This window comes from Lutra lutra, chromosome 13, assembly GCF_902655055.1.
Source record: "Lutra lutra chromosome 13, mLutLut1.2, whole genome shotgun sequence".
Lineage (NCBI taxonomy): Eukaryota > Metazoa > Chordata > Mammalia > Carnivora > Mustelidae > Lutra > Lutra lutra.
In genome coordinates this window covers 27,473,961-27,499,562 of record NC_062290.1, presented here as the reverse complement: position 1 = coordinate 27,499,562, position 25,602 = coordinate 27,473,961, and the positions used below count along the sequence as shown (strand labels likewise).

General features: G+C 36.9%; 1 protein-coding gene across 1 annotated transcript in view; it reads right to left on the bottom strand.

Moving 5' to 3' along the window:
• NAA35 (N-alpha-acetyltransferase 35, NatC auxiliary subunit) overlaps positions 1–25,602 on the bottom strand; it is a 94,549-nt gene that overhangs the window by 14,448 nt on the left and 54,499 nt on the right. The window contains 4 exon segments of the mRNA XM_047698881.1: positions 8,095–8,201; positions 12,578–12,637; positions 17,162–17,306; positions 17,308–17,338. Of these exon segments, the coding sequence (XP_047554837.1) occupies positions 8,095–8,201; positions 12,578–12,637; positions 17,162–17,306; positions 17,308–17,338 (343 nt within the window).

Below are 25,602 nucleotides of genomic sequence, written 5' to 3'. Positions count from 1 at the left end.
TTTATAACCCTACTGCAATGCTATTTATTTTTCTACAACTGACATTCTCCTGGGACTGTGCTCATAATAGTAATTACAAAGAAAATACCATACAGAATCCTAATTTTTTCAAGATGTATCCACATTTCCAAGCACTGGCCAAAATCATCACCTATAAATTTCTGGTACCTCAACTTCTCTCCTCATGCAGTGGTTTCCTTGTGGTGTTCCTTATCTCAGTTAATAGCATCACTTCTTGACTAAAGCCCACCTGAGCACAGTCTGGGAGGATCTGCTACCTGCCTAGCCCTAGAGGAAATACAGGGGCTGAATTGATGGGAAGATTGTTTTTTTCCATCCCTGAAGTGGGAGGTCAGTAGTCCTTTGCACCTAAGAAGATGGGGAAAAGCAAAGACTCCCCTGGTGCATGGACAGGAGCAGACAACGTACTACTCCTCAGTGTTTGCCATAACTATATAATCTGACCAGAGCATCAGAGATAACAGAGCCATAATCATGCAATGGAAAATGACAGTACATGCAGCAGCCAAGCGAAAAGAAAAAGCAGAATGCCTGGAAGAGGTGGTGGCAAGAGAAAAGGTGATTAAGATAAAGCTCTTGGGGCGCCTGGGTGGCTCAGTGGGTTAAAGCCTCTGCCTTCGGCTCAGGTCATGATTCCAGTGTCTTGGGATCGAGCCCTGCATCGGGCTCTCTCCTCAGCAGGGAGCCTGCTTCCTCCTCTCTCTCTGCCTGCCTCTCTGCCTACTTGTGATCTGTCAAATAAATTAAAAAAAAAAAAATTGTAAGATAAAGCTCTTAAAAAAAGATTTTCTGGGGGCGCCTGGGTGGCTCAGTAGGTTAAAGCCTCTGCCTTCGGCTCAGGTCATGATCTCAGGGTCCTGGGATCGAGCCCCGCATGGGGCTTTCTGCTCAGCAGGGAGCCTGCTTCCTCCTCTCTCTGCCTGACTCTCTGCCTACTTGTGATCTCTGTGAAATAAATAAATAAAATCTAAAAAAAAAAAAAAAAAAGGTTTTCTGGATCCAAAAATTAGGATTTTCAAATTTAAAAATTCAATAGAAGAAAGACACTAAGACCTTGAAGGTCAAGAGGAAGAACTTTCTCACATCATGGCAAAAATAACAAAAGAGAGAAATATACATAAATATAAATAAAAGAGATAAGTATGGAGAATGTGGAGAAGAGATCTAGAGGACTTAGTATACGAGGAGCTCTAAGAAAAAAACAGATGAAGGTGAAACAATAATTACATAAAAAATAATAAAGGATAATTACTGATTGGAAGACCTGAGGCTTTAATGACTGAGTTCCTGATAGGATTAGCTGAAAATGACAGATGTACATTCCAGTAAATCCCTTAAACTCAAAAAAGAAAAAGAAGAAAAGAAAAGAAACTTTATAATCTTCCAGAAGAGAGTGTCAAATCATTAGTGAAGGGAAAAAAAAGAATCCGATAAGGATCACGTTTATTTTTTTTTTCAGGATCACCTTTCTTATTTGTAATACTGGAATTTTAAGTTAGTGGAATAACAGGGATGCCTGAGTGGCTCAGTCAGCTAAGGGTCCCACTCTTGGTTTTGGTTCAGGTCATGATCTCAGGGTTGTGGGATCAAGCCCCACATTGGGCTCCATGCTCAGTCAGACGTCTGCTTGAAATTCTTTCCCTCTTCTTTGCCCATTCCCACGTTCTCCTTCTCTCCCTCTCTAAAATAAAATAAATAAAATCTTTTAAAAAATGAGTGGAATAATATTTACAGATTATCATGCAATGAACTTTGTTATATATGCAGTCTATTCTTGGTACTCATGATAGTTCTGTTCTTTACAGTTGCGGTGGACACTGAATTAAACACAGAAACACTGCAGCTAGGGTAAAATACAGGGTTAGGTTCCTGCCAGCCTCTGGTGACACCATTTTCATCAACTGATCACTAAAGAACTTTAAAGATGCCTTATGTAATGTCCATTGCTGAATCATTAGCAAAGTCAGGCCTGAGTGAAGCTTATCTTTAAGACATATACTCTCTCTGGAAGGCATGCTACAGCCTTCTTGTGCTAAAGAATACCAGACAGCACAAAATTACACATGGAGGCCATCTGAAACTATGAATTCACCAAAAAAGGGACAGAAATGTGAATATGGCATCTAGTGGAGCTGTTTACAGAGCTGCCTTGTTCAACACTGGATGACTCAGATTTTTTTTGCTGTTCTGCACATGTCGGCAAATTCAGCAAGAGTGGAGCAAATACCCACTGAGGGTTACAAATATATTTTAGCGAGTAAGCAAGATTTGCAAATATAGAATCCTCAGACAATGCAGGTTGAACTGTAATTAAACCTAAATGGCTAATAATAAAAGTGCTAAAGGAAGGTTGTTAAACAGAAAAGGAAAAAAGGCAAATTAGACATAGACAATATTTCACATACATCAAATTGTCAAAAATTCTTAAGTCTGATAATGACAAAGTCCAAACAAAGTATGGGAAAACTAGAATTCATAAATACTGTCTTCTGGCATACAAACTGGTTTAATTATTTCAGAAAGCAATTAAGCAAAACTAGCAAAGTTGAAGATGTACATGTTCTATGATCAGCAATTAATTTCAGTTTTGTTTTTTGAAAGATTTTATTTACTTATTTGAGAGAGAGATAGCGGAAGAGAGAGAGAGAGTGAGAGCGCGAGCGAGAGTGCACAAGCAGGGAGAGGGAGAAGCAGGCTCTCCGCTGAGCAGGGAGTCAGATATGGGGCTCAATCCCAGGACCCTGAGATCACAACCTGAGCCAAAATCAAGAGTTAGGCACACAATCAACTGAGCCATCCAGGTGCCCCCAGCTCTGTTTTTAACATCAATAAATTAGAAACAACTTAAATGTCCAACTGTAGAGAAACAACAAAACAAACTCAGTGTGTTCAAAGGGTGGATTTTAATGAGTAAAGTAAGTCTGCATGGATCAAACTGGATGATTTCAAAACCTTAATGTTGAATGAAAAAAATCATGTTGCAAAAGGATGTATACAGTGTGATATTTATGTGAAGTCTTAAAATATATAAATGGATGTATCATTTCCAGATACACATATTTGGGTGAGGTATACAAGCATTCATAAGAGTGAGACACAAACTGTAGTGCAGTAGTCACCTCTATAACCAGAGTGGGAGGAAGGGATGGGGGAGGGAGGAATTGAAATTGCAGGGAGTAGTTTGCAAAATGTGGCCCAGGTTCCCCTGCTGGGGATGGTGACCTGGGGATGCTTTCCAGGGGAATACAAGGTCGAAACTATTCTCACAATATTAAGATGTTATTTTCTTTTTGTACTCATCCTCTCATAAGTGTACAGTGGTGGTTTCCAGAATACATGGCATGCAATATTACAACAGACTGAAAGCAGAAGGTCAAAATAATCCAGCTATCTTCTATTAAGAGAGACAGAAAAGAGGTTTGCAAAGATGTAAAACTGTCACTTTCATCACTAATTTTTCCTAAAAACAGTTATTTTCCATAAAGATATTATTCACATTAATGTAATGGGTCTCTTATTTTTAAAAAACTAGTAATTACTGGGGCGCCTGGGTGGCTCAGTGGGTTAAAGCCTCTGCCTTCAGCTCAGGTCATGATCCCAGGGTCCTGGGATCGAGCCCCACATCGGGCTCTCTGCTCAGCAGGGAGTCTGCTTCCCCCTCTCTCTCTGCCTACTTGTGATTTCTGTCAAATAAATAAATAAAATCTTAAAAAAAAACTAAAAAAAAACTAAAAAACTAATAAATACTTTTAAAGTATTCTTTTAATTTCTAAAACAGTAGGTAGCAATATATATGACCTACATAAACAAAAGCTATTTTGGTCTTTACTATTACTTTTAAGAATGTAAAGGTGTTTCATGACAAAAATGCTTGAGAATTGCTCATTTAGAGGTTATCTCAATAACTTAATTCATTAAACTAGCTGCTCCTTGATACTCAAACTCAGCCCTACTCTGGGACCTTACAGATGTTGCTGGCAGGAAGCCCCACCCCTGATTCTGCATGGCTCACTCCCTCAGTTCACTCTCATGTATCACCTGCAATAGGTCTTCCACAACTATCATACCTAAGACATCCATCAATCCCTTTATCTTTCTACAAAGCACTTACCATGACCTCACATTATGTATTTGTCTACTGTTCAGTCTTTCCCACCAGACTATAAGCTCCCTGTTAGGAGATATGTTTTTCTTTCCCCTAGAACCCAACAAGGTTTGGGCAATACCAGGTACCAACTTACTGTATTTATTACAAAAGGGAACTGATAAAATTTATTAATTCACATAAATATACATTAAGTATTTATCAATCCTCCAAAAGGAAATTTATAAAAACCAAGTAAAAATGTTGCTTAAAATGGATGGTAGTATAGGTAGTTGTCAGTTTATACATCTGAATCTTTAACATATTTAATTATAAATTTTTTTTTTTTAGAGATTTTATTTATTTATTTGACAGAGAGATCACAAGCAGGCAGAGAGGCAGACAGAGAGAGAGGAGGAAGCAGGCTCCCTGCTGAGCAGAGAGCCCGATGCGGGACTCGATCCCAGGACTCTGAGATCATGACCTGAGCCGAAGGCAGCGGCTTAACCCACTGCCTTCGGCTCAGGTCATGATCCCAGGTCCTGGGTTCGAGCCCCACATCGGGCTTTCTGCTCAGCAGGGAGCCTGCTTCCTCCTCTCTCTCTCTGCCTGCCTCTCTGCCTACTTGTGATTTCTCTCTGTCAAATAAATAAATAAAATCTTAAAAAAAAAAAAATAATAATAACTTTTGTCTCCATTTGCAGATGACATATTATATGTAGAAAGACCTGAAGATTCCATCAAAAAAACTGTTAGAACTAATAAATTTAGTAAAGTTGCAAAAATCAATATATGAAAATCAATATACGAAAATGTTGTATTTCTATACATAATAATAAACTGTCAGAGAGATTAAGAAAACAACACCATTTATAATAGCACCAAAAAGAATAAAATACTTAGGAGTAAATTTAACCAAGGAGGTGAAAGATGTATACATTAAAAACTGTAAGATACTGATTAAAGAAACTGAAGACAGAAATAAATGGAAAGATATTCTGTGCTTCCTGGTTGGAAGAATATTGTTAAAATGTCATTATCCAAAGTGATTTCCAGAGTCAATGCAATCGTCATTGAAATTCAAATAGCATATTTCACAGATACAGAGAAAACAATCCTAAAATTTATATAGAACTACAAAACACTCTGAATACCCAAAGAATAAAAAAGCTAGAGGTATCACAATCCCTGATTTCAAACTATACTAAAAAAGCTAGAGTTATCAAAACAGAATGATACGGGCATAAAAACAGACACACAGATCAATAAAACAGAACAGAGAGCCAAGGGGGAAAAAAGCAATTGTATATGGTCATTTAATTTTTGACAAACAAGTCAAGAATACACAATGGGGAAAAGACAGTCCCTTCAATAAAAAATACTGGGAATTCTGGACAGCCACACGTAAAAGAAAAACACTGGATCCTTATCTTACACCATGCACAAAAATTGACTCAAATGGATTAAAGAGCATAAAAATACTTTTCTATGTAAGACCTGAAACTGTGTATTAGAAGAAAGCACAGGGGATAAGCTCCTTCACATTGATGCTGGTAGTGATTTTTTGATTTTGCACCAAAAGCAAAGGCAACAAAAGCAAAAATAAACAGTGGGATTACATCAGAGGGAAAAGCTCCTGTTCAGCAATCAACAAAACAAAAAGGCAACCTACAGAACAGGAGATAATATTTGCAAACCACATATCCAATAAAGGGTTAACCAGGGAAGAGCCAAGATAATCCTGAAAAAGAATGCCACTAGACATGTCTTTTTTTTTTTAATTTTTAATTTTTAAAGCAACTTCATTACCTTCTTATTCCTTTTCTTTCCCTGCTGAGTCAGTTATCACATCCTATTAATTCTACCTCTGAAATGTTCTTCCAATCTGTCCTCTCCTTTATATTCTCAGAGTTTAATCCTTCATCATTTCTCACTTGTAGTTCTGAATTAGCCTACCTCACCACTTTGCCCCATTATCAGTTTGTTTCCCATGAAAAAATACATACTATACTATGCCAATTCCCTCCTAAAATCCTGAGCACTTCCTCACTGACCCTAAAATAAAGACCATATTTTACCAAACCATTCACAACTCTCAAGTCTAACCCCAAACTATCTTAATCATCCAACTCCCATTTGCTTATTTATTCACTCATTCAACAAAGATTTATCATGTGCTGACAATTCATACTGTAGACACTGTTCTAGCACCTGTGATACATTAATGAACAAAGAGCCAAAACCACCTGCCCTGACCTTGTGGCGTTTATATTCTAATGGGAGTGGGAGGGAAGAGACAGGGAAATAAAAAATAAACATAGTGGGGAAAAAAAAACATAAAAAATAAAGAAATAAACATAGTGAAGAACTGTATGGTACATATAGACTCCTTCACACAGCGAGTAAGTAAATTATACAGAATGTAAGGAAAGTCGTTATAGGAGAGAGAAAGGCAGTGATGGGCTGAGGCAGCATGGAGGATGTTTTTTTTTTTTTTTTTTAAGATTTTGTTTATTTGTTTGACAGACAGAGATCACAGGTAGGCAGAGAGGCAGGCAGAGAGAGAAGGGGAAGCAGGCTCCCCGCTGAGCAGAGAGCTTTACGCGGGACTCGATCCCAGGACCCTGAGATCATGACCTGAGCCGAAGGCAGCGGCTTAACCCACTGAGCCACCCAGGCGCCCCCGAGGATGCACTTTTTAAATAGTCTAATCAAAGCAGTCCTTACTGATGTGAATTTAAACAGACTTGAAGATGGTGAGGGAGTCAGTCCTGGGCATTTCTGTAAAATGCCCTCCACCCCAGACTCTGTGTAAAGGCTGCAGGGTGCGAGCCAACCTATATGTTTCCAGAATAACAAGGAGGGCAAAATGGCTGAAGCAAAGGAGATGAGGAGAGAGGGGTAAGAGATGATGAAGCCGGAGAGGTATCAGAACAGGAGTCTAGACCAGAGTATATGGGACCTCCCAGGCTCAATCATAAGGGCTTTGGCTTTTATTGGGACTGAAACAGGGAATATAACCAACACTGAATGCCTGGGAATTTACCTCCTCCCTGAGACAGTCCTTAACTGATTCGGGTGTGGTAAGTTCTCAGGCTCCCTTTGTTTTTGTCCCTGACAAGGACAACTCTGAGCTGCATCCCACACTGTCTCCACAGTTCCCCAACAGGACCCAATCAGAGTTACTTTCCATGAAGTATACCTCTGTGTGGTTTTCTTCCTTTTTATGTCCCACTTGCCCACAACCCTACTGGTTTTTCCTTGGAATACTTGCTAAGGTTTTATGAACTGTCTCAGGATTTGCTTTTGGGAAACCCAAGTTAAGAGAGGAAAAAGTTTTATGTGAGACGTGGCATGATTTACTCAACAAATTGAATGCTGAACCACTAACTGTTCTTAAAATATATAATTCATATGCCCATGTCTTCAGACATGCTGGTTTTTTTGCTGAGAAATAACAGCGCATTTCTTCCGTCTCCTTTGGAAAAGCTCTATTCATTTTCCAAAATGCCAACAGAAGTAATGATTTCTTGTTGCATGAAATCTTTTCCAGCTTCTTATGGCAACATGTTTCTGGTAGAGCCACTGCTCTAATGTTAATTTATGGATCAATTATTTGTATTTTCTATGTTTATCTAGACTCAGATCACTGAGAAGAGACCTTATCTTGTTTTTTTTATAATTATTCCCAAAGTGCTTCCCTGACACAGTGCTTTGCACACAGTAAGAATCAATGCAACTTACTGAATTTGATAATTCTTTGTAAGGTTTTCTTCTCATATGGGGCCTAATGTCAACCTCACAAAAACCTCAGTTTAAATCTAAATAATATGCAGCAGAAATCAAGTAATTTTAATATGATTGAGTTTTTTGGGTTTTTTTACATGAAGATTTGATTACAATAGTTTTTATGCCTTGGCTATAAAGAAGCACAGAGAATTGGGGCTTTTAAAAAATACATTCACTATAAAAAGTCTTAGGGTACTTACTTTGGGGAGAGCACCGGAGGACTGACAAAAGACCGGAGTGCGTCCTTCACCATGTCTTGCATGAGATGGGTTCCAAAGACCTTTTTGTTATCCACCAAGAAAGTGGTCTTAAAACAAATGTTATATATTAGTAATGCTATCAAATTTTAATACATTATACATATAATTGTCATTACTATGGCATGAACACATTTCTTATAAATACTGCAGATTAAAGGAGAGATTAAAGTATAAAAACCTCGTGGAAATCAGTCAATCAATAAATCACTAATTCAACAATGGGTATTACTTATTAATCCCTATTAAGATGTATTCTGATGAAGGAAAATAAAAAATGTGCAGGAACATGTATTTCCCATGCCCAGGGTAGTGACAGTAAACTAGTCAGTGAACTGACTAGTCTGAGTATGCCAAATAAGCTAGTATCTAAGAAAGAGGGCTTCATATAATATGGAACAGCAAATGATTATCAATATTAGTTGATAATCTGTCTCTAATGAAAGTTTTGGAATACATACACACTTTCTGAAATTGGAAAAATAGATTTCATGATTAAAGAATACATTATTTAATAATGATTTGCATTTAAGTTTCTCCCCTTAATGACTTCAGTGTATTTTATTATTTGCTATACTATCCCTTCCTTGGTTTCCTAACACATGTGGGTTGTTTCCAGTTTTGGGTGATCGTGAACAAAACAGCTATGAACATTTGCAGACAAGATTCCAGGAGAACACAGTACTTCACTTTTCGTAGGCAAATATTAAGCAGGAGTGGGATTTGTATATTTAATTTTATAAGAATCTGACAAATTGTTTTATAAGTGGCCACAGCACTTCACATTCCTATCAGTAAATGCATCCTCACCTGGACTTGCTATCGTAGGTTTTTTCTTTTTTTTTCTTTTTAAGAAGATATTATAAAAGAGAGCGGTATTTCACTGTGGTTTTAATTTACATATCCCTATATTTTCATACTTTAGTGTTTAAATTTGTTGCTCATTTAAAAACTAAGCGGTAGTCTATTCTTACTGTTGTGTTTATAAAGTTCTTCGTATGATACAAGTCCTATGCCACACATGGATTTGCACATATTTTCTCCATTCTGAATTCAGAATTTTTCATTTCTGTAACAATGTCTTCACAGAAATAAAGTTCTAAATTGGTCATGTTTTACGAATTGTTTCTGATGCCATACCTAAGAATTCCATCTTTTAAAGTCACAAAGATTTTCTCCTATCCTTTCTTATAAGTTTTATAGTTTTACCTTTTAGATTTATGATGCATTCTGAGTCATTTTTTTTGCATATGTCTGTCCAATTCTTCCTGTACCACTGCTGAAAAGACTACCATTTCTCCACTGATTTGCTTTTGTATTTTGTCAAAAATAACTGACCATATTAATAACTGATCGGTTGACCATGTATATGACCATGTAGTATACAGTACTATATATAAAAAGGATATAAAATACTATGTAACAGTATACAGTACTATGTAATAAAGGCCTAATTAAAGAATAGGACTTTTCTAGACTCTCCTCTGGTTCTACTGATCCATTTTGCCAATACCATACCTGTCCTGCAGTCAGATAGCTCCCTAAGTCTGCTTTTCTGCACAACTGTTCTGGCTATTCTAATTCTTTTGTCTTCCCATATAAATTTTAGAATCAGCTTGTTGACAATGCTCTGAATCTGTAGGTAAATTCTGGGGAGAATTAACATCTTAGAAATATTAATTCTTCCAATCCACAAACGAGGTGTATTTCTCCATTCATTTAGGTCTTTGATTTCTTTCACCAGTACTTTGTAGTTTTTTAGCATATAGGTCCTATAAACAGGTGTTAGATTTATACCTAAGGGTTTCATTTTTTGTGTTATTACAAATAGTACTGTTTTTAAATTTTTTACTTCCCATTGCTCACTGCAAATATATAGAAATACAATTGCTTTTGGATATTGACCTCATACCCTTTGTTCTTCTTAAACTCACCCATCTGGTCTAGGAACTTCTTTGTAGATTCCCTGACATTCTATATAGAAAGTAATGTTGTCTGTAAAAACATATCTTTTCCCTTTTCAACTATGCCTTTTATTTCTTTTTCCTGCCTTTTTTCACTGGCTAAAATTTCCAGTACAGCTCCCCCTCAACTTTTGATGATTGGCTTATGTCCCAATAAGCCCACTGTAAGTTGAAAATACTCTTATGTTGCAATGCATTTCATACATCTAGCAGACTGAACATCACAGCTTAGCCTAGCCTACTTAAACATGCTCAGAACATTAGCCTACTGTGGGGCAAAATCACCTAACACAAAGCTTATTTGATAATAAAGTGCTTAATATCTCTTGTAATTTATTGAATGCTATACTAAAAAAAGTGAAAAACGGAATGGTTAAATCAGTTGTTTGCCCTTATGATCCTGTGGCTGAGTGGGAGCTATGACTCACCGGTCATGCCTGGTATCATGAGAGAGTATTACACTGCATACTGAAAAGATCAAAATGCAAAATAATAAAGTATGGTTTCTACTGAATGCACATCCCTTTCACACCATCATAAAGTTTATAAATCTTAAGTCAAACCCACTTAAATTGTGGACCATCTGTACTATGTTGAAAAACAGTGGAGTGAGAAAGCAGATATCCTCGTTTTACTCCCAATCTTAGGAGGAAAGGATTTAATCTCCCATCATGAAGTATGATGTTAGCTGCAGATATTTTTGTACATTCCCTTTATCAGGTTAAGGAAGTTCTTTTCTATTCCTAGTTTTGCTGAGAGTTTTTATCATGACTGGAGGATGAATTATGTCAAATGCTTTTCCTGAATCTACTGAGACTTTAGATTGTATGGTGGATTACACTGACTGATTTTTGAATGCTGAACCAGGATTTCATTTTTGGAAAAAAAACAACTTGGTCATGATGTATTATCTTTTTTTATATAATGTCAAATTTGATATGATAATACTTTAAGGTTGTTCTGTCTATGCTCATAATATGTCTATAATTTTCCATGCTTTTAATGTCTTTGGTTTTGCTACTGAGATATTGCTGGCTTTATACCATGAGTATTGTTGGCTCTTCTATTTTCTGGAACAGACTATACAGAATTAACCTGGAATTTTCTTTTTGGAAGGTTTTCAAATTATGAATTCAATTTCTTTAACAGATACAGGATCATTCAAGTTCTCTCTTTTGTTGTGAGTTTTGGTGATGTCCTTCAAGAAACTGATGCATTTCATCTATGTTTTTGAATTTATGGACATGAGTTCTTTATAATATTTCCCATATAACCTTTTATAGACCCTTTTGGGATCTGTAGTAATACTTTTTCATTCCTGATACTATTCATCTGTATCTTCTTTTCTTCTTTTGTCTGGTTAGAGGTTCTTCAATGTTATTGATCTCTTCTCTCTTTTTTTTTTTTAAGGCTCGGTTAATTTTTTTAAAGTATTGTTTATTTAAGTAATCTCTACACCCAACGTGGGGCTCAAACTCACAACTCTGAGATCAAGAGTCACACAGTCTTCCAACTGAGCCAGTCAGGCCCCCCTTCATCTTTTCAAAAGAACGAAGTTTTTGGTTACATCAATTTTCTTCACTGGTACTGTTTCCTATTTTACTGATTTCTGCTTTTATCTTTAGTATTTCCTTTCTTCTGCTTGCTTTGAGTTTCATCTGCTTTTTTTTTTTAAAGTAGAACCTTAAATTATCCAGACCTTTCTTTTAAAAAAATTTTAACTGAAGTATAGTTAACATACAGTCTTACATTAGTTTCAGGTATACAACACAATGACTTAACAATTCCATACGCTGTGAAATGCTCACCATGGTAAGTGTAGTTACCATCTGTCACCAAAGTTATTACAATATTATTGACTATATTCCACATGCTGTACTTTTCACTCCTGTGACTTATTTATTTTATAACTGAAAGTTTGTATCTCTTAAGCCCCTTCACCTATTTCACTCTCCACCCCCACCTCCAATCCCTCTGGCAACCACTTTCTTCTTTTTCTCATATAAAGATTTAATCTTATAAATTTTCCTCTAAGCACTGCTTTGATTATATCCCACAGATTCTGTAGGTTTTATTTTCAATTTCATTCAGTTCAAAATATTTTCTAATTATCCTCAAGACTTCCTCTTGGATCCTGAGTTTGGTTTAGAAGTGTGTTAATTTCCAAATATTTGGAAAATTTCCAAATATCTTTGTTACTGATTACTAGTTTAATTCCAAAATATTTAGAGAGCATACTTTGTATGATTTCAATTGTTTTTACATTATTAAGGTTTGTTTTACAGCCCAGGATATGATCTTAATGAATGTCTAATATTCGAATACTTCTATCACAAAAATATAACACTAACTGTTGATATCCTTTAAGAGCATCTACTTTTGTTCTAGCAATCAATAAAGCATTGTCAACACATATAAAATTTGATGTTTAAAGAAGTACTGCAATACTAAATAGAACTTACTTGCAATAGAGATCTTGAAAGAACACAAGGTGATTGTTCACTAAATTCACAGAAAAAATCCTGATACACAGAGAAAAAATAAGGTCATTAATAGATTAAATAAAAGCTGGAAATGTCTGTATATAGCATGTAATTTTACCAGAACCTTCTGCAAATTATATACTACCAGAGTTACACTTGATCTCAGCCAAAAGGCCGAGAAGCGATATATATACTACCAGAGTTAAAAAATGACAGAGAGCTAAGGATCATGTCTATTGGAACTGTCTTAATTGTATCAATGGGACAATAAATGATTTAGGAGACTTTTTTTTTTTTTTAACTGACCAGTAGAATTGTGTGGATCCAAATGAATTTGCACACCATGAAAATTAACAGCATTAATAATAATATGCTAACTAACAGCAGAGGTTTACTTCCTACTTCACAAAAATAAATACCAAGTAACCAGGCCAACTGGATTTATATAACAGACTTCTTGATTTTTTTCGACATCCAAAAGATATGCTTAGAAAAACTACATATGGGTTTATACATAGATAAAAGAGAAAAGGTAAGAAAATACACTACAATGTTAGCTTCTGTATATTATAGGATAGTAGTTATTTATAATTTTCCTATTTTTTGTGTTTTCCAGACTCATGATCCTCAATTTAAATGAGTGTTCTGCCAAAACCTACCAAGTTTCTCCAGTCAATTCACTTTTTTCACAATTAACTTTCATACCTTCCTCACACTTCTCAAAGTAAATATTCTCTGCTATAGATGTCCTCCCATTTAACATTACAAAGAAAACTAAGTCATTTATCAACAGGAAATCCCTCCACTTCAGCCTCTAAACGTTATCAAACTGAACCCACATTTGTACTCAGATCCCTTCCTTGCCCACTTTAACAATGAAAGCCCTCCATTTGTACTACGGACTCCATTCCCTCCTGTCTTTTCAGGAACATTACACAATGTCAAGAATCCATCCTTGTCTGTCCTACATATTTAACTTCTCCCTCTCTTCCAGATCCTCCCCGTTCATATTTAAGCGGTCAATTTCCCCCCATCTTTAAAAAGAAACTGTCACATGCTCCACAGTTCTCTCTCAACTGCTGCCTTCTCAGCTAAACTTTCTGAAAGAGAGGACTTAACCATCTCTACTTATTCAATGGCCCCTTCTCATCAACACACACTAGCCTAGTTTTTCACTCTAGTCACCACTGTCCTATGACACCAAATCCAGTTGACATTTGTCTTGGACCTAATTCACTTCTTTCATCTGACCTCTCAGTATCTGACAGGACTTCCTTCTGGTAAAATAAAAGCTTTTAAATGACTTTCACGAGTTTCGTCCTTTGTTGCCACTTCTCGGCCTGTGCAGTAGGTTCCAAGTGTAGTTCCAGACTATTTTCTTTTCTCAAGCCATAAACTTTTTCCCTCACAATCTTCACCATACCAATGCTTCAATTACTACCTGTAATAGTTCCAAAATTATATATCTAGCATTGACTTCTAAACTCTATCCACAGAGTTAATATCTATTCAATATCTCTGCATAAGTATCTTAAAGGCACTTCAAATTCAGCTTCATGAAGAGCGTAAGCTGACTGAAGGTCTTTGGGAATTTCTGCATTTTGGTGAACAGCAGAGTGTGTATCGAGATCTGCAAGTCAGAAACCCAGAGACCTTCCTGAGAGTTCTGTCATGCTCCATGAATTAAACATTGGTGTTTAATTCAACACCAATGCTATCAGTTTTAGTCCATGCACAGCTCTAACTCTGACAACCCACATCATCTCCCTGCCTTCTAACTGAAGTTACCATCCTTTCTCCCTTGGACTGTGATGATGGTCTCTTAATTTATCTCCCTGTGTTTACTCTGGCCCCTTCCTCCATGTTTTCTCTACAATGCAGCACACATGGCTGCAAACTGTTAATTCAGATACTTAACTACCCCACCCATATTGATCTTGCATAAAACTTGAATGTGAAAATGCAGAAATATGGAGAGCATAAATTATAAAGAATCATATCATTCATCACATTCCAATCTTTGTTAAACTGATTTTACCTGTCTCTGATGATCACTTCTGTGTATGACAATGTATAAAATGGATAATCTATTTTGAAAGATAACATTTCCCTATGTCAGTATTTTCCTATAACATGCTATTTTTTTATGGTCAGTTAGCCACTGTGTATTACATCATGTTTTGATGCAGTATTCAATGATTCATTAGTTGTGTATGACACCCAGTGCTCACCACATGCGCTCTCCTTAATACACCATTATTGGTTATACCATCCCCACCCCCTTCTGAAACCCTCAGTTTGTTTCCCGGGTCCATAGTCTCTCATGGTTCAATCTCCTTCTATGATTTCTCCCGCTTCAGATTTCCCTCCCTTCCCTACGGTCAGGCTATTAATGTCAGTATGGCATATATTCTACACCATACTATAGGATGGGTAGTATCCCAGTGAGTATTTAACCTGTTCCTAGTTTTTCAAGATTACAACTGATGACGAGCCAAATACCTCTTTAGTTCATCTTTGCATATATCTTAGATGGTTTTTCTAGGTTTAAAGCTCTAGAAGGGGCGTTGCTAGGGGGGTCAGGATGTACACATTTTAGGGGGACTTTTGAGAGCAACGGCCACACACTATAGGAGAGCAAACTACTGCCGTCCACACACTTAATACAATTTTTTGTATTCTTCCAATCAAGTTGCGATAAAGCACATTTCCTCAATTACTAGTAAAGGTATGCATTTTTCACATTTACTTCTTTTTCAGCACGTGTGCTCATGTCCATTCCCAATTTTCCAGAGATGATTTGTCTTGTATGTAGTAAGCACACCTTATAATCTGGTACTTTATCCTAATAGGAAGAGGTTTCTTATGCAGATCCACCAGATATTTGGTCCCCTCTTTTCTCTAACTTTAATCTTCTCAATTCTTGGCCTTAGCCACACTCCCCTACTACCACCACCGACTCTTGTCACAAGTGTTCCAGGTATCCAGACTCTTCTCTTTCTATGCCCTCTTCACATCCAGTGCTGGCAGTCCGGCCTGGCTCCCCCAGCTCCTCACTAGTATGGTATGTCAGTCAGCATTTCACCTTCCTGACAAGGCAATCCACAACCGTCTGCCAGAATATTAATTCCAACTGTTGCACTATTTTTTTCTTTTTCCAATTCACACTGATCGCCTTCTATAATCTTACATTTAATCTGAACACAAATATTCATGTAACAATTAAGAATCAGAAAAGCAGATGCAGCAGAAGAAAAAAAGTCTCTATTCTAATTCTAGATATGCCACTAACCAATCATTTAATTTGGTTATAAGCCCTCTAAACCTTACTTTGTTTAGCTATACAATGAACTGCAAATTGCAAAATTATGTCTATGATCTTTTCTACCTTTAAGATTCTATGATTCTTAAGACAGAGTAAGGACAAAACTACTAGAAAGAAAGCAAATAGAAAAGAGGTAACAAACACAATCAGTTAAAGTTTCATGAAGGAATGAAGACTTAAGCTGGGCGTTAGTGACAAAGAATTAGAAGGGAAAATAAAGTTATTACAAGAAAGAGCATAAACAAAAGCCAAATATTTGTTGACCATCAACTATACCCCACAGGCTGCTGCTCAAATTCTAGGAATGTAAGCAAGGTAATTCATCACCTCAAGGAATCCAGGTACAGAAGCAACCTGGAACCAACAAGGAAGACCTCACAGAGAAAATGACATGGGCTGGGAATTATGTACTCTATACAGAGTTACGTGTAATAGTGTACTTATGTCTAAATAATGACAGTATTATTTTGCATATTTTCTACCTCCCTAACCTTATGTAAACATTGCTTTTCTACATTTTAACCCATACAGAAGATTAATCCAAAATATGTAAAATGTACATACTCTTTGATCCCAGCAACTTCATGAAGGTTAGGAATTTATCTTAAGGAAGAAGGAAGCAGATGATATGAAGGTTCCTACAGAAATGCTCATTTTAGTAAAACACTGAAAATGACCTAAATACAATTCAATATGAATGGACTGGAAAAAACCGTGATATATGCTTACAACGGAATACCATGTAGCTATTTAAATAATGTAGAAAAATGTGTATTTATTGACATGAAAAGAAAGATGTTCATGATAGAGAGATTAGTGACAAAAGCAGGCTACAAATACCATGATCTAATTTTTTGTATAAAAATATACATCTATTTATGCATACTCAAATCTATGTGTATATGCACACACATTTACATATAAGAAGTTTTGAAGACAGAATCCAGGGTTTAAATCCTCATTCTTAAAACTTGGGTGAATTATCTAAACTTTAGTTTCTTAATCTCCAAAATGGATAGTATATAATCCTTATAAATTAAACAAAAACAAATACACATACAACATACAGACACACACACTACACACACACACACACACACACACACCTTAATTCTCCAGCTATCAAAGAAAACAAGTAAGCAATTTTATTTACCCTTGGGACAGTCAGCCTCTAAAAAGTGATAAACTATTCTGTTGTTCAATCAAAACCATATTCCAGAACAGACATTTGTACTTACCAGGATACAATGTAAATTTGTTAAATTGACCACCTCACAAACAGTTTTTATTCTATCTATTAATCTTGCAAAATAGTTGACCATTTCTTCCCTTTTAATTATTTTTGCATATCGAGGGAAGGTAGGTGGAAGTAGCCTCTGGTTACAAGGGGCTCAAACCCATCATAATTGGATGATCTAAAAGGAAAAAAAGTTAAGATTTTCATGTTTTGCTGAAACTTAAAACCTCAATAAACTAATAAATATAAAAAAGAAAGGCCAATTTCAAAAAGCATCTCCAAATTCGTCACAATATTCTCTAAACAAATTTTATAATTTACAAAACATCTCTATATATTTTTGAAGGAGATAAGCAGATTTAATAGCCCAAAAAATAGTACTTCCCACTACATGGAACTGGAAGTAGTGACAGAAAGGGGTTGCTACCTCCCAATTACCCATTAGCCAAGAATGGGATAAAACAGGGTTAATATATTCCCTTAAAAAAAAAAAAAAAAAAGGAAAGCAATGCTGTATTAACAATGAGATTGTTGGGGTGGAGGTAAAATGGGAATACAAATTGAAGCTGTCTTCCCTTCAATTACTGAACAGTAGCATCAACTCAAATTTAGTTACCTAATAATGCAAAACAGAGAACAGTGCCGCACCACCCCCACCCCCCCCAAGTATGGAATACATTTCATACTGACATTAATTATAGAAATTCAGAGTGCTTTAAAATATAAATAACCTTCTACAAGAGACCTAAGGGTGACTTCCTCTTTTCCATTCTCTGCTCACTGTGACCTCACTTTTCACACTAGTGCAAGGTCCCAAACTAGTTCTCTCAACCTGAATCTAAAATAGGAAGTATATACGAAATGAGAAGTGATTAAGAATTTGGGAATCGGATCTCTTGCTGTACTACAAACAGGCTATAATCAAGAATAAATAGAACAGCTTCGGGTGTTAAATAAAAGATAAAATTAAGCTAAGTATGGGAGGCTAGGACCCTCTGCCAGCTTCATCTGTTAAGCGTTCGAACTCTTGATTTCGGCTCAGCTCATGGTCTTAGGTAGTGAGAATGAGCCCTGCCTCGGGCTCCACACTAGGTATGGGGCCTGCTTAAGATCCTCTCCCTGTGCCCCTCCCGAACCCCCCCAAATTAAGCTGGTGTCATTATTAAGAATTAAAAGACTGGGGCGCCTGGGTGGCTCAGTGGTTTAAAGCCTCTGCCTTCGGCTCAGGTCATGATCTCAGGGTCCTGGGATCGAGCCCCGCATCGGGCTCTCTGCTCAGCAGGGAGCCTGCTTCCCCTCTCTCTCTGCCTGCTGCTCTGCCTACTTGTGATCTCTGTCAAATAAATAAATAAAATCTTAAAAAAAAAAAGAATTAAAAGACTGATATTTAATCAAATTATAATAATGCTCCTATAACATAAGTAATTATTCCTGAAGATCAAGCAAATAAAGATGTCCTCTAAGGTTCCTGGCCTTCTTCCTCTTCTCCATACTTAAGTGCTCCCTGGTTGAAGTTATTTATTTGTATAAAAACTCCAATTAACTAATGTTTTCCAGGCTAAAATCATTAGCCCACCATCTTTCTTCTGAGCTCCAAACCGGATTTCTAACTGCATAATGGACATTTCTACCTTGGTACCCCATATCATCTCAAAAGGAACATATCCAAAAACTGCCATTATCTTGCCCCAAACACTGCTTCTTCTGATATTCCCTTTCTCAATAAAATGATCCACTAACTTTACAATTGCTTACACCAGAAACCTTCTTGTCCACTGTAATCAATGCTGAGTATTCCACATCCTAACATCCACGGACTGTCCCCCTCCCCCCTCACTCTTACTGCCACTGCAAAAGCCTAACTCATTTCCCTACACTGAATACTCCCTCATTAATTAATCCTGTATACTGCCCCCTCAATTGTTTTATCTAAATGACAACCTCAATTTCATTTCCTTAATCGAAAAATTCTGTCAGCTCTCTATTACATAAAGTACAAAGTCTCTGGTAGGGTACCAGAAGGTACTTTAAATTTCCTGCCACTCTTGTAGAAAAAAAAAAAAAATCTGTATTCTAATGGAAAACTATATACTGTCAGATTGATTCAAGGCGACTATTTGACAAACCTACAAATAGTAGGTAACTGACAGAAGACATGCAAATTCTGTCCTGGCAGAGAGTCACCTGACTTCCTCCCAACTCTACAGAAGAGTTTTGCCTCCATTTATTTCAACATTCCAATGCTCCATATACATTTTAAATTTTTTTCAAGATTTTACTTATTTGAGGGGCGCCTGGGTGGCTCAGTGGGTTAAGCCGCTGCCTTCAGCTTGGGTCATGATCTCAGGGTCCTGGGATCAAACCCCGCATCAGGCTCTCTGCTCAGCCAGGAGCCTGCTTCCCTGCCCCCTCTCTGCCTGCCTCTCTGCCTACTTGTGACCTCTGTCTGTCAAATAAATAAAATCTTAAAAAAAAAAAAAGATTTATTTATTTGAGAGAGAAAGAGAATGCACAAGGTGGAGGGGCAGAGCAAGAAGCAGGGTCCCCTGTGAGCAGAGAGCCCAATGCAGAGCTCAATCCCAGGACCATGGGATTATGACCTCAGCCAAAGGCAGACACGTAACTGACTGAGCCACCCAGGTACCCCTAAATCTGAATGTTTTAAAACTTACGTCTAGTTATTTCACTAAATCAGTTTAACAAAATCCTTAACACATGTTCATTTTTACATCCATATGAGGAGTCACAGTTTTTACTTTTTTCTGAAAGTCATCTTTTAACATGCTCTATTCTCTAAGCACCATAAGCTATAAGCAAGCACAGACTTAAAAAAATATCATTTTCTCTTATGCCTCCTTATACTTATACACGGACTATTCTTCCTGCCTATAAAGTCTACCCCTTATTCTCAGCCTGGGACCTGCTACAGCTTGGGTTCCCTCTCATGCTTGGCCCTCCCCCAGGTACTGTGTATATTCACTGCTACACTGCCCATGTGGGATTATGTCATTCTTCCCTCAGGTGTCCCAAACACCTAAAGGCCTGGCTCATTACAAGCACTGGATACATGTTTTGTGAATGACATATTCAAAATAAAATGAAAGATTGTTACCAGTATAATAAAACAGTTTTAATTTCTGATTAATAACACTGCATTTAAGGTAAATGTAGTAGAGAGGACACTGTACCATACCAACATGAATACATTTTGGGCTTTAATGATAAATGCACAGAATCATACATTATCCTTATTTTCCCTGAAAGCATTCTAATTTTCATTTAAAAGTATTACCCAGAAATATTCTCTTATTCTTAATACACATATTTTAAGGCTTTAAACCACAAGTAGGAGATACGGCCACTCATGAAAATCTGTATTACCATGAAAAGAAGTAAATATTAATGGGAAATGCATATCAAATACAATATATTCTACATTACATTTTAAAAAAGATTTTGTTTATTCATTTGAGAGAGAGAGAGAGAGCTCGTGAGTGCACCAGCACTGGAAGAGGCAGAGGGAGAAGCAGACTCCCCGCTGAGCTGGGGGCTCAATCCCAGGACCCGAAGATCACAAACTGAGCCTAAGGCAGATGCTTAACCATCTGAGCCATCCATGCGCCCATCTACATTACATTTTTATACAAATTTAAAAATGCAACACAAAAGGTTAAGCCCTGACTAGATTTCGACTCTGGTCACGAACTCAGCATGGAATCCACTGGAGATTCTCTCTCCTTCTGCCTCCACCCCTCCCCCAACTCTCACAGGCTCTCTGTGAAATAAAAGAATAAATCTTTTTAAAAAGTGCAACATAAAACAGTATTACCTTCTGAAACTAATTCAGCTGTCCTGCAGACCACAGGGGTTTATAGCAGCATCCCTGACCTCCACCCACTAGATGCCAGCAGCATCCCCTTAATTGTGAAACCAAAAATGGGTCCAGACATTGCCAAATGTCCCTGGGAGTCCCCAGCTGAGAAACACCGGTCTAGACAAATACAATAAGCAACTTTAATTCAGTGTGGATAACCTCAGAATGTAACAAGAGCATCTGAACTATGGAAAAATTAGATGAAAGACAGACAAGTGAAATCTAAGGAAAGACTCAAATGATAAGAAGTTAGTAATATGTTGGTCAGGAAAAAGTATTCTAGGCGTATCAATGGCCTAGAGGATAGAGAATATGGTTCCTTTTCTTTCATAAAGAGCTCCAATTTTCCAAATCATAATTTCTCCAAACTCAGGAAGTAAAAATATATGCATATAAATAAAATGGGGACAAAGTCCCTATGCATAACGTTAGAAGGTATCTGTATGCTTCTCTCCAATCCCCAGATATACTTAAATCGCAACCCCCCCCAACATTTCTCTGAACCTAATCCTTGTTAATGGTTAAAGTTATTCCTAGTAACTATTTTTTAGTCTCAGCTGTTGCTGAATCTCATACATAAGAACTCTAAGCATTCTGTATAAGACATCATAACCCTTCTGAGCAGAGATGAGGGAAGAGCTGAGGCAAGAGAGATTGAAGGAGTTGCTCAGAATAGAGAGTAGCTGAGCAGGAGAGGGGCTAAAAGCAAGGCAGAAGTTTGCTTCGGTTTCATGGCAACATAAAGTATGAAACCTTCTAAGAAGCTTTATCACACCCAGATCCCTCTGGGAATAAACTGCTCTAATGGTTTTCTCCCCTATACTTCATGTTATCTTCTCTACCACACAATTTACTACAGACTGTCTGCTGTTAAAATAACCTGAAGAGCCCTTACGAAATGAGTCTGAAAAGTCGAGAATTCCTATTACTTTCTACCCAGTGTGAGCTGTGCTTAATTGAGTTTTCCTGAATTGGACACACAGCTCAAACAAGATTAACTTCTAGACTTTCTTCCCATGTTCCAAGTCTGTAGAGGTATTATCTTGGTTTTCGAGTTAAAATACTTCAAATATACTTCTTAGTACAAGAATGTCAAATAAGAGGATTTCCCCCTCCCGCTAGCATTCTTTTAAAAATAAAACAATTGGGGTGCCTGGGCGGCTCAGTTGATTAAGATTCTGCCCTCAGCTCAGGTCATGATCCCAGAGTCCTGGGATGGAGTACCACATTGGGCTCTGTGCTCAGTGGGGAGTCTGCTTCTCCTGCCCTTCACCCTGCTTGTGCTATCTCTCAAATAAAATCTTAAAAAAAAAAAACCCATAAAAATAAATATAAATGATAATTACTATTCTCTAAAACATTTTATACAGCAAACAGGTTTAGAGTGTTTTGGTTATTAAAATTCTTGTTAGACAACTGGTTTATTTTTAACATTATTTATATTTAACATTATTAACAACAGGAAAGTCCTACAAAATAGTACAAGGCTCATGGATATAAGATTTACAGTAACAATGTATTTTGATTTAACTTAGCAAACAAAGTTATTAAAATTGATTAGATGCCAAAATTAAAGATCCAAAAATCTATCAAGAGATAGGACATATTATTTTCAGACAACATCTCTCCCTAAGGTTACATAGGCAGTTTACAGTTATATTTATTGAAATAACAAGTTTTGGATGCTCTGAAGTTAGAAGGAATTCTGGAAACCAATGCAGAAGCTGCTAAGGATTTGTTAGTGATTCCATACTTCTTGGCTACATTATTTCCTTTTATAAAATGTTTAACAGGGGCGCCTGGGTGTCTGTCTGTTAAGTGGCTGCCTTCGGCTCGGGTCCTGATCCCAGGGTCCTGGGATGGAGCCCTGAGTTGGGATCCCTGCTCAGCAGGAAGTCTGTTTCCCCTCTCCCTCTGCCTGCTGCTCCCCTTACTTGTGCTCTCTATCAAACAAATAAATGAAATATTTAAAAAAGTAAAATAAAATAAAAATGTTTAACATCATGCTATGTGAAATAAGACAAAGAAAAAAGGCATAGCCCGATTCAGAGGCAAAAAGTACATCATTGGTTACTGGGGATTAAGGGGAAATCAGGAAGGAGTTATTGTTTAATCAGTATGGAGTTTCAATTTGGGAAAATGAAAGGTTCTGGAGATGAATAATACTGATAGTTACTGGATAATGTGAATGTACTTGATGCCACTGAACTACACACTTAAAAATGGTTAAAACAACAAATTTTATGTCATGTATATTTCACAATAAAAATACCTACAAAAAGGCATTAAACCAAAAGTGTTCAATTCAAAAGGCATGGCCTCAATGAATATTCTATCATAATCACTGATCAGAATAACTTACTGTGCAATATTATGTGCACGTCTATATATTTTGAATTTTTTGGTGTGTATTTCTGAATAGGTATACATGCAAATGATAAAAAAAAGTTTCAAATGAAACAAAAAGGTATACAATGAAAAGCAAGTCTCCTGTCCACGTGTGTCTCTCAGTTAATCTCTTGAGAACTAACCATAAGTTTCTTCAACGTGTGGGTATTCATACACATATCCATTTTTTAAAAAAAACTTTACTGAGATATAATTTACATACAATTGACTGTAAATATTTACCTACAATTCACTATTTTAAAAAATATACATAACCATGAATTCACTACCAATCAATGTGTATACAACATTTCCATCTCCCCAAAATATTCCCAGTGCCCACTCCCAGGCAATTACTTCCTCCCATGCCCAGAAATTATGGAACTCCTTCTCTCAATAAAGATTAGTCTTTCCTACTTTTTTAAAAAATTAACATATAATGTATTATTTGTTTCAGGAGTACATGTCTGTGAATCATCAGTCTTAAAACAATTCACAGCACTCCTCATAGCACATACCCTCCCCAACGTCCATCACCCAGCCAGCTCATCCCTCTCCTACTCCCCTCCAGCAACCCTCAGTTTGTTTCCTGAGATTAAGAATCTCTTATGGTTTGTCTCCCTCTCTGGTTTCATCTTGTTTCATTTTTCCCTCCCTTCCCCTATGATCCTTTCTCGTTTCTCAAATTCCACGTATCAGTGAGATTATACGATAATTGTCTTTTGCTGATTGACTCATTTTGCTTAGTGTAATATCCTCTATTTCCATCCATGTCATTGCAAATGGCAAGATTTCATTTTTTTGATGGCTGCATAGTATTCCGTAAGATACCTAGGAATAAATCTAACCAAAGAGGCAAAGAATCTGTACTCAGAAAACTATAAAGTTCATGAAAGAAATTGAAGAAGACTCAAAGAAATGGAAAAACGTTCCATGCTCATGAATTGGAAGAACAAATATTGTGAAAATGTTCATGCTACCTAAAGCAATCTACACATTTAATGCAATCCCCATCAAAATACCATCAATTTTTTTCAAGAAATGGAACAAATAATCCTAAAATTTATTTGGAACCAGAAAAGACCCTGAATAGCTAGAGGAACAGTGAAAAAGAAAACCAAAGTTGGCAGCATCACAATTTCAGACTTCAAGCTCTATTCAAAGCTATAATTATCAAGACAGTATGGTACTGGCACAAAAATAGATACACAGATCAATGGAAAAGAATAGAGAGCCCAGAAATGGACCCTTAACTCTATGGTTAACTAGTCTTTCCTACTTTTGTACAAAGAGAATCATGCGATTTGTGCACCTTTTTTTTTTTTTTAAGATTTTATTTATTTATTTGGCAGAGAGAAATCACAAGCAGGCAGAGAGAAGGAAGCAAGCTCCCTGCTAAGCAGAGAGCCCGATGCGGGACTCGATCCCAGGACCCTGAGATCATGACCTGCGCCGAAGGCAGAGGCTTAACCCACTGAGCCACCCAGGCGCCCACGATTTGTGCTTCTTTTAGCATGTTTCCAAGAATTATCCACTATGTAGAGTATATCAGTACTTCATTCCTATTATTAAGAAGTATTTCATTATATGGATATGCCATTATCTGTCCATTCACATATATTCCTTTCTTTAACAAAAACACCAAAATATTATACACGCTGATCTTTTTTCAACTGTTTTTTTAAAAAAGATTTTATTTACTTATTTGACAGAGAGAAATCACAAGTAGGCAGAGAGACAGGCAGAGAGAGAGAAGGGGAAGCAGGCTCCCTGCTGAGCAGAGGGCCTGATGCCGGGCTCAGTCCCAGGACCCTGAGGTCATGAACTACGCCAAAGGCAGAGGTAAAAAAATAAAAATAAAAATAAAAATAAATTAATTAAAAAAATTAACCCACTGAGCCACCCAGGCGCCCCTTTCAACTTTTTTTTTTTTTAAGATTTTATTTATTTATTTGACAGAGATCACAAGTAGGCAGAGAAGCAGGCAGAGAGAGAGGAGGAAGCAGGCTCCCCGCTGAGCAGAGAGCCCGATGCAGGGCTCGATCCCAGGACCCTGGGATCATGACCTGAGCCGAAAGCAGAGGCTTTAACCCACTGAGCCACCCAGGCGCCCCTCAACTGTTTTTTAATATGAATTTTTTTTCTTTGAAACGCTCTCAAAGTTGCGAGTACAATCAATA